We start from the raw sequence: 15,007 nt of genomic DNA on the forward strand, positions 1-15,007 counted from the left end.
TCTATCCCATGCAACAAAGTATGGTTCTCATTTGATGTGTAAATAGGGATCATATCTAGGCTACATTACAGCCTAGTTGTCTATGAAGCAGTTACAACTGATGTATCAATCTTAAAGCTGTGTAGCGCCCCAAATAATTTCAGATCGATTACAGTGTAATGCATGTGAATCACCAACCCATTTCAGGATCCTAGCCAGATGCTCAACAACATTCAAGGCAATACTGAATATTTACCCAGTCTCACTAATACATTTCCGGTAACTATTAACAACCTTGTGCAAAACACGCTGAACAAGAAAAAACTTCCAAGTCATATTCTTAGATTAAAATGCTAAGCTATAATGTACCAAATATATTACAGACACCGTCATCTCTCAAAACAAAAACCAAAACAAACCAACAAAACAAAAAAACCCACAGACATTTCAGTCCAGATGATATCATTGCCATTCTGAAAAGAAACGTTAGCTCAGCAAGGAATGTGACTTTGGAATTCCCTCTACAAATCAGAAATGCTGGCATTAACAAAAACCAACCAACCAGCCAAACACCAAAAATAATCCTCTTTGCTGTCTTCCTGTGCAGGAAAAGTAAACTGTGCACTCATCCATCCCTCATACTTTAGCATTTACAATTCTGAATGGTAACTTGTACCCTTCACTGCCAGTGCTCAATGACATATAGATCATGTTTTTCAATAAAAGGAGTTACACTTTTTTATTTTTTTTTCCTCCCCCATAAGACTTATGCATTTGTGCCAGAATATTGCTACACTTGAAAAAGTGATTATACAAATAGAGCAAATCTCCATACTACAGTCTTGAAAATTGTCCACAAATATCTGACGAAAGCAGAGAGGCCAGAAACATCTCTGCTCATGTAATTCTTACTAGGACTATTAATTGCAGGGACTTTTCAAGTGAATGATAACTGCAATATGTGTGTGTTTTCTCCAAAAACAATGAAAACCAAAAGGCTGGGGGTGGGAGGTGGAGGCATGTGCAGTTGGGGAATCAAAGACTTTTGATGAAGCCTAGACATGTCAACAATAGTGAAAACTCCTGAGAAATGTATTTTTAAAACAAGTAAAATCAAAAAAGTTGTTCACAACAGGTACTAGACTTCTGTACAGCACTAATCATGCTATCAAATCAATGATTAATTAGGAGAGGAGAAAATGACTCAGACAAAGGGCTGTTAAATAAATTCTCTGGACTATTGCAAGACAAAACTTGACTATCTCTTGGCAAGTACTTTGTGAGGCTAATGAAAGGATCCTTATCATACTATACAGACTGTCAAGTAACATCATGAAAGGCTGTAACACAGCAGAAGTTTACTTCTCAAACTTCTACCTTCAGTATAAAAAATAATGATTTGGTAGTAGTTTTTTTCCTTTCCTCATTATGATTTTAAAACTCCACACAGAGACAAGTCACGCTACTTCATTCACCCTGAAGCAGCTAAGGAAATACAGTTTTTCTGTATTTCCTCTTTTGTTGGCATTAGGTACCCTTTCACACATACAGTATGTTTTCATTAGTATTGACCCTCTGTAAAGAAAAAATAAAACCCCAAAACTCTAAATCACAAAAAGCCATGATACCACGATGAAATGTGGAAGCCACGCACAGTCTACAGTAGAAACAAGGGTCTCATGAAACTGTCAATTCAAGCATATTAGTAAATCGCTGGACATATACAGATGAAAGCAATTAGTTACATGGAATTAATTACTGAAACATTTTCAAAATCTCTAACTTTCAAAGTCCAATACAAACATTAGACAGTTCTCACACACAACTGTCAAGTAAACTACCTAAAACTTAATAAGTCTTGCACATACCAGGCAGAAAATTGCTTGGCTTTTCTTACATAAAATAGCATCTTATCCTCATCTTTCATACAAACTGGAGGCTTATCAAACTCTGACCACATTCAATATTGCTATCCTGCCAACAAAATGTTTTCTGAATAGCTAATTAAAAGACATGTTTCCTTTCCCGGCAAAACAGAATTGCCCAGAGTTCTGCCTAATCCATCCCCCACCTTGGGAGGGAGGAGGGATGTTGTGTGCAGATTTTCAAGGAAGGCTATCACTTAATTCAAAACAAAACAAAACCCACACCCCCCTCAACAACGACAACAACAAACCAGAACAACAACAACAACAAACAAACAAAAACAACAACAACAAAATCCAAAACCCACAATGGGCAGTTATAATCAATTATCACTCGGAGTCATGTGAAATTTGAGAATTCAGCGTATTAAGGACAAATCTGCTTAAAATTCTCTAGCCACTAACAAGGAAACTCTTCTGAATCACGCAAGCGAAGAGGTACTATAGATGATGACAACCATCACATCAGGCAATACAGGGACGCCCCTGAAAATGTTTAATTGAGTGCAGACACTGTGAGTACTTAGTCACATTAAATGTTTTGAAAGTACCATGGAACTTCCAATCTATTTGCAGATTGGGTGAGAATGAAAACATTCCTGCGTGGAGTTTCTGAATCTCAATATTAAAAACAGACAAACACAGACACATAGACATTAACAAATTCAAGGTCTTTTGTCAACTGCTAGCTGCCAGTAACTCAGCAACACAGACAGGATTATCAAACTGGTTCCCACTCAGGATTCTGATTCCATTAAAAAGTTAAGATTTCAGGGTTTAATGATCCTAAAAGAAGGGGAGGAAGGAAATCAGAACAAAAGCACATCAGAAAGTAGATTAATAAGTCAAGTATGTCCTAGAGAAATTTAGGATTCACATACACCTGGGGGAAAAGACATAGCAGACATGCAAGACACAAACCAAAACTATATTCTTTGGTTGACTTTGCCCAGACACTTTTCAGTGTCCTATTTAAAGGTTATAGTTACATTTAAAGTAGCTAGCTCTGCACACTTTAATACTAATTTAAGATTTTCAAGAACATGGCACAAATTTATGTGGCTAACACTAAAGCAACGCTTTGTTTATAATAGTAACTATATTAACTGTGATTTACAAACTCACTTGCCTAGTATAATATAAAAATATCTTCAAGTTGTGAACTTCAATTCAGCAACAATCTGGATTATACAAGTGATGCATGTATTCTTTTTACCCATATAATTCAGCCAATGGAATAAATCAACAGTGTTAGTCTAAAAATCAAAAGAAAGCTATTTTTCCATGTAATACTGGTCTTGTGTATAATGTATTATTTGGGTAAGTTACAGTCCACAGTTTTGTGGTTGTGGTGTGGTTTTTGTTTGGTTGGTTTTTGTTCGTTTGTTTTGGTTTGCTTTTTTGGTTTGTTTTTCATTTACTTTATCTGATGTTAAAAACTCTTATATCCATTTACAAGAGACTGAGCAGCATCTTAGTGCAAAATTATTTGTATAGCGTAGCTATAATATAGTATACAAAATATCCTTCTTTCTGTATACAAATAAATACATCCAAGATTCAAATTCAAAGACTTCAATTGTTTCCAATAGTCTGCATCTGGGTTACGTACACCACATCCAAACTCAGTTAATGTTATTTTCAGTTACACCTGCTAATTTTTAAACAGACTTCTAAAGTTTTTCATAATTTACACTTCTAGAAAAATTAAAATGATAAACAAAGTTTATAGTTATTCTGTAAATGACCACACTTATTTATTCTGTTAAGTATCACATCAAGCTTACGTCATCACTATCTCATATCAACCCCGGTGGCTTTCATGAACCGTTACTGATACTTGTGTTCAAATGTCTGTGATTGCTTGGTATTTGTATAAAATGAATGTAAACACATTAAAAACAGCTTCAAAGAGAAATTTCATTCAAGATTATTTGAGAGGGGGAGAAAATGAAAGGGTTGAAGATCATGATTTGGGAAAACAAGTCTGTAATACTGAATTTAGAAGATACAACTAACACAATGATTCTATAACGTCTAGAACAATTTGACTGTCAGATTTATTTGCACCATCAGCTTGTTCCACTTTTTATCTTAGGCTGAGAGCAAAGATTTCCCTTGATTTTGGTGTGACAATTGTATTATAATTGCTGCGCAAAAAAATTACTAGTTAACATACAATAGCCGAACCATTAATTTCATTACTCTTAATTTATTTTTGCATTTCTGTTTAGAAAATGTGACAGTTTCCTGCTCAGGCAGTTTTCCACATTAAGGAAAAAAAAAAGAAAAAAAATCACATTTATTATGTTTTTCCAAAACCATAAATTTGTTTTTAAATAAAATAAGAAAAGGCTTAGCTTCTGCATGCATGCCTCAAGCTGGCATGCAACTACATAATATTTAGCCAGACTAAATTTTGTGCAGCCAGTACATGGCATATACAACAGAACTAAAGTCAGCACAGACTGGAAAACCTTCAATTGTTTGAACAGTGTAAAAGGTACACACCAAGACTGTGACTCCTGATGTTTGCCTGGATTCAGTCCTGCTTGCCGCCAGTAACTAACAGTGGTACTTTGATGTAACGAGCTTTGCTATCACGAGATCTCACAATTGCTCAGAGCATGGAGGAAGTTCATTAACAATAACCAAGTTTGCTACACTTTGGATATGTCTACTACCTGAACCACTCTCTTTATGAAGCATTCTGATTCATAGCTAACTCCCAAAAGATGAGTCTTGCCAACACAGACATTGTTTAACTGCACAGGCTTTGCAGACCTGTGTGTTCCGTCATGCAACCATAAAACCTCCTAGGAAAAAGAGAAAATAAGTGGCACCTCATTATTTAAGAACTAATAACTGTTAATTAAAAAAAAAAGAACAAAAAACTGAAGCAATTTCTGCCTTTTCTACCAATTTAGAAAGAAATGAGAATATTTGTAAGATCTGACAAAACAAGGAATAGAGTATGAAGTCTTTCAGATGATGTAATGGGATACTAATCAGATTTGTGGGTTAGCAGGAACTGAACTTTTTATGTTGGTAATGTGCATGACAAGAATATCATACATGGCCTGGGCTGCACATTTTCCTGTGAAACTGCAGAAGACGTAAAAAAAATTAAAATAATTATGACATTCAAGCTAAATAAATAAATCAATCAGGTTAAGTTTTACCAAAAAGAAAAGGTAAAGATAATTTGATTATGGCACATAAATATCTCCCTAGGGCTGATGATGAGGAAAGGAGAAGAAAAACAACTTCAACAAACATCTGAAAACTGAAGCAAAGAAAATTCAAACCAGAGAAAAGGGAAGGAAAAAATGGACAGACCAGCAGTAACAATAAAAACAGCTAACTAAACCACCAAGGTAGCTACTATTCCCATGAATTCAGACGAGGCTGGGAGATTTTTCTGAAAGGTGAGCTTTAACTAACCGATGCATCAGAAGAATAACTGAAAAATTTGTGTGTAAATGACATGTTATTCCCCCATCACAAAAAAAAAAAAAAAAAGGTCAGCTAGAAAGCAAAGGAAGCAAGGTACCTGATTGCATGGTTGATGTGTATCACTGTATGTATATTCTTTCAAAGACCATGTTATTTTAAACCTTCTGAATTTGATGGATACAAGCCCTCATCAGTTTTATATTCTGGCACGTTGGTACATCCATATCTAAGTTAAAGCATTTTTCCCACCACTAGCTAGTAAAACTGTTCTCTACCTCATTCCCTCGGCAATAACCTCAGTGACTACAACTATTTATTTCCATTAAAAATATATAACTATTGTCTAATATAAAAATTCAATACCACTTCAACATTCCGAAAGTGAAGAACCTCCCCCCCACTAGCCTTATACACCTTTATATGCTGCACCTGAGGGCCTGAACTAAATTGACAAATGTAACAAGAGACAAGACTGAAGCCCCCCACAAATGGGCACCAATGTGAAGAAATCCACTGTTATTACAGAAATTAGTACGGGCATATTTTCTAAAGTGGGGAGACAACATTTTTTCTTCAACTGGAAGAAAAATACTATAGAACCTTGAGGACACAGTGGAAGATACCTGGAAGAACTTGATTTGAGTCACCATCCAAAAGATACCTTAACTTCAAGAACACTCCCAGGTTCATCTGTCAAACTCAGACCTACTGCATCATTAGAGCAGTGGAATCTCACACAGCTGAAACTTCGCAAACTTTAAAATACCACTTCCTCACGGTCTCTCAGAATTAATCCCAGGCGGTGCTTCGGCTGAACTCATTACACGTGCTTATTTGACTAAAGTTCTCACACTACAGGAAGAGCAACTCTACGAACTCAGACTCTTAGTCAGGCTCTGCCACACCTAAAGAACTTCAAGGAACAACAGGGCTTAAATCCAGAAGAATCATTGTGAAGCTAGCATATATAAGCAAACTGCCAACTCACAGCATGCAATTCAGTCAGTACAAGACATTCAACAGCACAGAATAAAACTGACAGATCCTCCCAGAAGTCATTAAAATCATATTTAGAAACAGAATAGCAATCAAAAGACAAAAATCACAAAATTATAAGATGTTTGGACATAATAAAACATAGCGTCAGAGTCAGCAGCTTATGGAGATACTCTGTGAACATACGTATGTGTGCACACATGCATGAGGAATAAAAAGACAGTCACTTTAATATCTGAGCTTATTGGAATTAATTTTTACTCACAAATTCAACCTACTTTTGCAATGAAAGAAAGACACATGCACAAAACGCACTCTTGAATTACTTTACTATGGGCCTCAGCACCTGTTCTTGTTAAACTCTGGGTAAATGTAACAATTCAAAGGCATTCTTAAACATAAACATGTTTTATTTATTTATTTTAAATATACCACCCTGTAATTTACTTACTTTATTTCCTAAACTATTATGAAAAGCATTAACCACACACACACACAAGCAGGCAAGTTATATCTGACAGAACAGTTTCCATCTGCAAAGTGATGAAGCATTTATAGTATATGCTATACACGTAACTTCCAGGACAGATGTTTTGCAGGGTTGCATCATAAAGTAACTCAAGCTATTTCCAGCTTCTGCTGTGGTGTAACTATCCAAACTACATCTCAGCTCAATGAAAGAAGATTTCCAGATAAAGGTTAGTATACCCTCAAATTATTTGAAAGAAGATGGCAGCCACCTGATGGTAATCTCAGTTTCACAACCATTTCAAGAGGAAGTGTTTTGCAGCCCGGTGCTAATTACTTCTGAAACTGATTACTTCCGAAAGTACAGAGAGATTAGCATTTCAGTTAAAATGTCACCATTTTTATAAGCTCTTGATTATTTCTTGCATTAGGCTGAATTTCACTCCTTCTTTAGGAAAAGCACTATGTACATACTTACCGCAGGCTTTACAGGCAATAGCACAGATTTCTTCTGCAACATATTCTCCAGCTGGAAACTGAAGGTAATCTCCTCCTGTCTTCCCAGGAGAATAATAAAGGTACACCTGAAGCAATGGTTCTGTCTGCTTGGGTGCACTGGTATTCCCACGGATGTCACCATTTTGGTTGACAGTAGAAGTTGCTGGACCTTCCATATTTGTCATTGTAAGACAGGCCATTCTTCGTTTTGGTTCTGTTCAGAACACTTGCCTAAAAGAAATTTAAGAAGTACTTCTTGACTAACTATATTTGCTTTTGCTTGTAATACTCTTATGTGATGATAGTATCATTCTGCCACAGGAAAAATTGAGGACAAGAGAATGGCTTAGAAAGTTTACTAAAAGTTGTGTTTCTCTTAGATTTACTACATGGCCTTACTCTGAAATATAACAGACACTATGATGGGAAAACCAAAGACATTAATTGGGAGAAAAACTAGAGGATTTATCACCGCTTACTGGATTTTACACAGTGTGTGCTCACCTGTCCAGTTCAAACTCGCTAGGTAAACCTGAAAGCCAAAATAATCCCTTTACATCTGTGCAACTCATTATATTTGCTGTTTAAATGCAAAGATTTCACTGAGAACTTAGAAGATGAAACAGCTAGCTAGGTCACAAACCAGCACTGATGAAGAGAAGGATCAGAATAGCACCTTTCAGCTGAGTTTTAGTCTTAAGTAGACACTTAAAACATGCTGAATTGAGACTCCACATAAGCAGACTTGTTTTGTAGCTATGAATGGGAGGACTTCCAAGACCACCTTCTTCCAGACTACTTAAGTCTATTCATAAAGAGCTTGAGCTAAAAATACTATCTGATTTTTTTTTAAAGAGACTAATGATTCAATACATAGCCACAGGTATATTTAATAATGTAAATAAAAAGAAGGAGATTGACAACATACTGCACAAGCCAATCAAAGAATGTCTTTGCTTTTCTGTGACTCCGCTATAATTTTAATCAGTATAATTCATGCTTATGATAAAAGCTTCAACCACAGTCTATAAGGTCTGCTTTTACTAAAACTTACTCCAAGTAACTACCACCTGGAATTCAGCATTTCATATTTTGAAAATGCAGAATAGGTCTAAACAAGACACCAGTTATAAAGGTTTGATTTTTTTTTTTAGAATCATAGAATGGTCTGGAGCTCAATAAAGTCTCCCTAGGGCTTTCTTTTCTCCAAGCTGAACAACCCCAGCTCTAAGCCTTTCTTCTTCCAGCACTCTTGATTATTTTTGTGGCCCTCCTCTGGACTTGTTCTAACTGGTCCAGATCTTCCTTGTGCTGGGGAGCCCAGAGCCAGACAGAGGACTCTGAGTAGGATGTCAGAAGAGCAGAGTAGAGGAGGTGAACACATCCCTTGACCTGCTGGCCGTGCTTCTTTTTATGGGATAGAACTGGCTTGCTGAGCTGCAAGCACACATTTTTCATCCACCAGTGTCCCCAACTCCTTCTTAGCCGGCCTGTTCTCAATCCCTTCATCCACCAGCCGGTACTGATACTGCAGATTGCTCCAACCCATGTGCAGGACCTTGCACTTGGCCTCGTTGAACCTCATGAGGTTCTCATGGGCCCTTTTCTCAAGCCTGTCAAGGTGCCCTCTGGATGGCATCCTGTCCCTCAAGCCCATCAGCTGCACCACTCAGCTCGGTGTCATCTGCAAACTTGCTGAGGGTGCATGCGATCCCACTGTATGTTGAAGATACTGAATAGTTAATAAAGATATTGAATATGAAAATGCTACTATTTAACTTAAAAATATATTTATTGTTCTGCATAGGCATATTACATTCTTAAAGTGCCATTTTCAAAAGATTTTGTTTATATTGAACTCTGTTGCTTTATCATAAAAGAGCTGTTTGGAACATGATTTTTTAAAAATCTTCTACTAATTACAATTACTGAGGAAAAGATAAGTGTATGACTATACATTTATGTGGGCTAAAGCTGACTTGTGCTACAAAAACGGATTGCAACATTTAGTTAGCAGAAAAAAAGGCTAAACATCTTAAAGGAGAAAAATGTTAACTTAATGTGCTATGTGACAGACAAAAATATTCAGTTAAGAGTACAGGATGATAAATTGATGATACCATGATGGTGATTCTAGGGAGAAAAAAAAAGTAAAGACACCACCACCAAGAGAAAGGAGCATCATTTTATTTCCCAAACTAAGCAATGCAAAGAGCCAGTGTATTACAGACATATAAACCTGAATTTGAAGGTGCAAGTTCACTCACTACACTTGCTGGGTCCTGATCTAGTGGGGCATGTGGATTCCCTATGCTTCGTTCATAGTCCCAACCACCTTTAAATGAGAATATTTGTGCTTTCAGCTGCAAAGGCAGCACACAGGTAACAAGCGTTCAACTAAGGAAAAAAAAAGCATTTCTCTTAACTCATCAAGGAATTCATGTGTCTTAGAAGAAAATAGCCACCACATCACTAGAAACATCTTTTAAAGACTTCTCACTACCCTTGTCAACAATAAGTAAGTTCTAATGTTTCTGTTCTATCACTTGCTTATACAAAACATTCATAGCTTTAATCACCAGTGGAAGCCTTCTTCCATAACTACAGTGTTTTTTCTAAAATACTCTAAGACTAACCCTCTGTTGAATATAAACCTTCACCTGAACTGACAGATCCTTTCATTTTGGTCTCTTGGTATTATGTCTATCCAACAATGAATGGAAATATTGTTTATACAACTAAATGAAAAACTAGCCAATTTCAAAAGTGAACTAAACAGGCATACTTGTGCCTACCCCTCCTTCATAAAGTTTATTTACAAACACATTCGCCATTAAAAAAAAACCCTCATCATTCTCTTCTTGCTTCTATATAAAAAATCCATAAACCACGAAGAGAACTTTGCTTAACTATAGCTAAGAATGTGAAATATCAACAAAATGCAGTAAAAAAATGCAAAGTAAACACTGTAACCGAATACTCTGCTATTTTTGTTGCAATAATTTCAAAGGTTCCACGGGACAATGTGAAAAATCTCCAAAGATATTATTTGTATAATTATGTCACCACTTCAACCTAAATAATTTTCAGGTTTCAAGTTTGTCTTTTATGTTTAAGTGCTAACAAAACAGACAGGTCAAAGCAAGAAATCTTTAGTTTCTTCACTGAAAAATAGAAATCACATCTCACAGAATGTTAGGGATTGGAAGGGACTGTCCTATACATTGAAGTAAACCAGTTCTATGGACACAGCCTCACAGGTGCAGTTACTGAAACACATGGTCACCATTCAGCAGTGGTGTGAAAGAGCTCATCATTAACAAAATTGCTTTAACCTGTATTTCTTAACAGAAAAGTCTCCAACTGAACACACTTGGTTTTCCCTTCTTTGCTCCATCAAGAGATCATTGCATCAGCACAACAGAAATATTAAACATGGCAACAAAATTTAATTGCTGTTCATCTAGAATATTTAAAATATGACCTATTCTTCTGACTGTAATAACAGCTGAGCAATTTGAGACTAAATGTACTGTGAGGCATTCATCTACCTGTTTGCAGAACACATGTGAGTATCTTTTTCTGAGGTATACAGATTTGTTAACATAATGTAATTCCAAAGAATTTCTGTGTTTGTGTAAAGAATGTAAATGTTCATGTAAGGAATTCCCATAGCTATATAAAAGCATGTAGTTTAGCCAGAATGGGACTTTTGTAGGTGAGTTACTCACAGTACCACAGAGGTATTTGCTTGCCATGAAGGACCTACGTACCAGGTCCACACACATCTGACAGTGGGTGTCTGACACAATTAAGTGAAAAATGGTCTCTCCATTTATACATTTAACAAGAATGCGTAACAAAATCTGGACAGAATATAAACTTCTTGATTTGCAGATCAAAGCTACTAACTATAGAAGATATGACTCTGGTACTGACGAACAGAGGATTTGATTCAAGAGGATTATTTTAATTTCCCTAATCTGGATGATATTTCAAGTCAAAGCTTTTGAAGGGGGAGATTAATCATTCCCCATATTGTTCTAACCATAATTACCAGCATCTAAAACGCAACATGTTTACATGCAATTCTCTGTTGCTGTCTGCACCCGCAGTGCACGTAACAGAGAATTAATTTTATCAGAGACACTAGGCTGCACTAATTCATATTGTTCTTTTTACATCAGTTAGGAAGAAATTAAGCAACGAGATTGAAAACCGTCACTTATGCAAGAAATTTCATTAAAATGTGGAGGGCGCACAAAATTCTCGTGATTTAATAATATGCAGCATTCACAGCTCCATTCAGAACAACAATTTTTTCTTGAGTTATGGGCTCTACCAGTTTTGCAAAATTTAAACTCTCTCTTCTTGAAAATAATCCTCCTCCACCCTCAGTTTAGTGTTGTGAGTTTATTGTGGGTTTTTTGTTTGTTTGGTTTGGGTTTTTGTTTGTTGTTTTGTTTTGTTTTTTGTCATTGTTGTTGGTTGGCTTGTGGTTTGCAGGCCGGGGGGAAACGGGGGCAGAAGGGAGCGGGGGTTTCCTAGGTAAACCTCCAGGGCTAGGGTCTTAAATCACACCATTTCAAACATACTTCTTTGGAGGTTCAAGAATCAGAGCATTCTCTCACTACAGATAAAACGCTGACTGTTAATTACCTTTTATCACATGAGAAATCTCTGTAGGAAACATGAGAGTGATGAAGCCCTTCAAACAAGCACATCACAAGTCACCCACTTGCTGCTGGTATCCACAGGTCAGACAAAACAGGCACACAAGCAGTGGTGGAACATAATGTATCTGCAATAAAAACACAATGTTAAAATAATGCATCATTATTTAAGAATTCACATCTGTGTTTATGTTCAGATAGAGTGATCCACTCCTATCTCATTTGCCCAAATTCCTGTCTTCTTTGCCAAGAACTTTTTAAATTTAGGGGTTTTTAAAATACAAAGTTAAAAGAAAAAAACCCACATTTTTTGTACTATCAGAGACTCCTCCTCAGTTCTAGCATGCAGTTGGTATATGAACCAGACACTTGACTTGAAATATAACTACCAATATTTTTTTTGCACTCACTATGTTTTTATTTTCTGTGAATACAGCATAAGTTTAAGAAAACAGTTGACAGCATTACACGAAGAAATGAAAAAGGAAAAGTAATTACAAAAAGAGACATGGTATGCTCACTTCATGTAAGAACACTCCCGTTAGCCAGAAAAAATAATTCTATTTGAAAACTGACAACAGCCACTCATTTCAAACTCATGTGGAAGTCAACACCAAGCGTCTTGTAGCAGGAAGGACAAGGGCACACCCACCCTCGCTCCCTTTGCACAACAGTTCTGTGGTTGCGAGAAGCACCATTTGAAAACACAAGCACAACAGCAGCTTCCTGCACCAGCGAAAAAATGATAAATTCCCTGTTGTAATCCTCCCAACATAGGAAAGGGCCTGACAGAGAAACAAAAACGAATTTTAAAACTTAGAGGGAAACAAAATACAATGGAAGTTCAAAGACAGAAGAGTTCAGAACGGGAGAACTCTGCACACTTTATATTCGGTGATTCTTCAGGCAGAAATCTCCCTGGACAGAGGAGGAAGAAATCAACACTATTCCCTCAGCACCATGTGCTGTGTGTCTACTCAATCTTCCACCAAGACCCCAAGAAAAAGTAATCCATTTCAACGAGCAGTAAATTCAGCTTCTCTCCCCACAGCAGTCAGACTGTGACGGCAATGATTAGCATTTCTCCCCTTGCAATACTGGCTCCAGAGATAAGCAGTTTTGCCTTGTTTGGACAGCTGTGTATTTTGTATGCAGCTGCAAGGATTCTCTTCCAAGTGCTGTCTAGCCAGCTAATTAACATCCGACCCAAAGTCCAGCACAGTCAATGCAAGTTTTCCAGACCTGGGCAGCAGGAGCCCTTTTGGGTCACGGCAGTCTGCCACTGACCTACCGAGCACACATGCCACGGATCTGATCTGAGAGCACCGGCTTCTAACAAAGAACAGAGCCAACACCTGCTCACGCAGGTTTCACACCAACGCACATTGCTGGGTATTCTAAATTATTTTCTATTTTAAAAGTATTGTTCAATGCTCGCAACTGCCTTGCATTCATCATTCCCTGTCAGGCTCTTGAATTTGAGCAAAACTGCGTTAAAATTTACGGGACTGTAGTTAGTTGTGTAGTTTTTCCATAAACTCCAGATCGATTGTCTAACATCATTAGCAGCTGTCTCATATAGCTAATGAACTTATGGGACAAACCAGGTGAACCTAAGAACTCAAACCACTTCTCTCTCCCTAGCAGAGCCCTATAAAATAAGGGTTGCAACATTTTGAATAAGCTCAGTGATGCTGCAGCTTACATTCCAAAGGCAAAAACTGGATAAAGCAGCCTAACATCAAATCTATCATACACATGACAAAGAAGAAAAATACTGCTTGCTTATGAAGGAGCAGCTCATGGCTCTTGACAAAAAGCAAGGAAATTCAGAGATGAAAAACTCAAAGCTCACAAACAGGCTCATGGTGGTTATAGTAAGGTATTTCTTCCTCACTCACTCTTCTTTTTTTTCCCCAAGAGCGAGTCAACCACTTTTCTTTCTGCACACAGAGAATTAACTCTTTATAGGGTCTGCATCAAGACCTCATAAAACTATTCAGTGCACATACTTTCAGGCTAAGTCTCATCTGACACAACTTTTTTAGCAGCAGAGTTGCAAAGAATGTTACCTACATTCTTGGCTATACCAATCTGACAGTGTACCATCTTGCCAGCGGCTTTGCTCCCACACATGCTCTTTCCCTTCAATCTGTTCAAGTCTACACCAGCTTAGATTTCTGGCAGCTGCAAGGAGTTAAATACTCAATTTCAAAATGAATTTAGAGTCTAACGAAACTCAGTCAAAATAAATTAGTCCATCACCTCCAAGTTTCCATTATCTGTGAAGAACACAATACAGATTTTGTTATGCAGAGGAGGTTCTACAACCTGAAACAGTCACTTCTCAGCAAGCCTTCAGAATTCCTATAATACTAGTTTTCATTTTGCTTTTGTCACTGAGTACCTTGAATCCTCTATTTGCTGGCAAGAGAGGAGAAAGATCAAACCTGCATTTTCTATTCACAAGTAAGGTCTTGGAAACACAAGTGGCTTCCCAACAACTCAGCATGTTTATTGCCAGTAGACCAGGACATATTTGGTAAACTGAAGATGACAAAAATGTGCACTTTCCATCTGCTTATATAAATCTGCTTCTTTCAAGGCACTTGAATGAACATTGCAAACATAAATCATGAATATCTTCCCAAGTAATGGTAGATAGGTGGTTAAGATTGTATGTAAGAGACTAGAAAAGTCTCACAAAAAGTACTAACAGATCTTAACATTACTTATGGGAGCATATCAGTAAGTTCTAAAGAGTATCATGTGTCATGTTACAAGACCACCCAATTTAATTTTTTACCTCTAAACCCAAGATTAGACTAAGAAAAAAAGTCATTAAGTTTCCTAACTCTAATTGTTTTGTTTAGTTGGGCTTACACTTAATCTGTAGACTTAATATTTAATTATAGTATTCACAGTTTGAATATACAGACAAATGGAGCACAACTGAACTTTCCCATAATATGCACGCAGCATGGCCTGTTATGCTATGAAAACTTTAAAATA

The 15,007-nt window shown here is 36.9% G+C and overlaps 1 protein-coding gene across 5 annotated transcripts in view; it reads right to left on the reverse strand.

Moving 5' to 3' along the window:
* The window catches only part of JAK2 (Janus kinase 2), a 91,436-nt gene that overhangs the window by 40,639 nt on the left and 35,790 nt on the right, over window positions 1-15,007 (reverse strand). For 4 of the 5 annotated variants that reach the window (XM_082074752.1, XM_082074754.1, XM_082074753.1 and 1 more), the window contains exons 2-3: window positions 11,982-12,123; window positions 7,303-7,553 (exon numbers count right to left, since the gene is read on the reverse strand). In XM_082074752.1, the coding sequence (XP_081930878.1) occupies window positions 7,303-7,522 (220 nt within the window). In that variant the 5' untranslated portion in view covers window positions 7,523-7,553; window positions 11,982-12,123. Of the gene's footprint in view, window positions 1-7,302; window positions 7,554-11,981; window positions 12,124-12,516; window positions 12,534-15,007 lie in introns of those variants that run through there. The other variant, XM_082074755.1, reaches the window with a different exon arrangement.

This window comes from Streptopelia decaocto (assembly GCF_964273445.1).
Source record: "Streptopelia decaocto genome assembly, chromosome: Z".
NCBI classification, from domain to species: Eukaryota; Metazoa; Chordata; class Aves; order Columbiformes; family Columbidae; genus Streptopelia; species Streptopelia decaocto.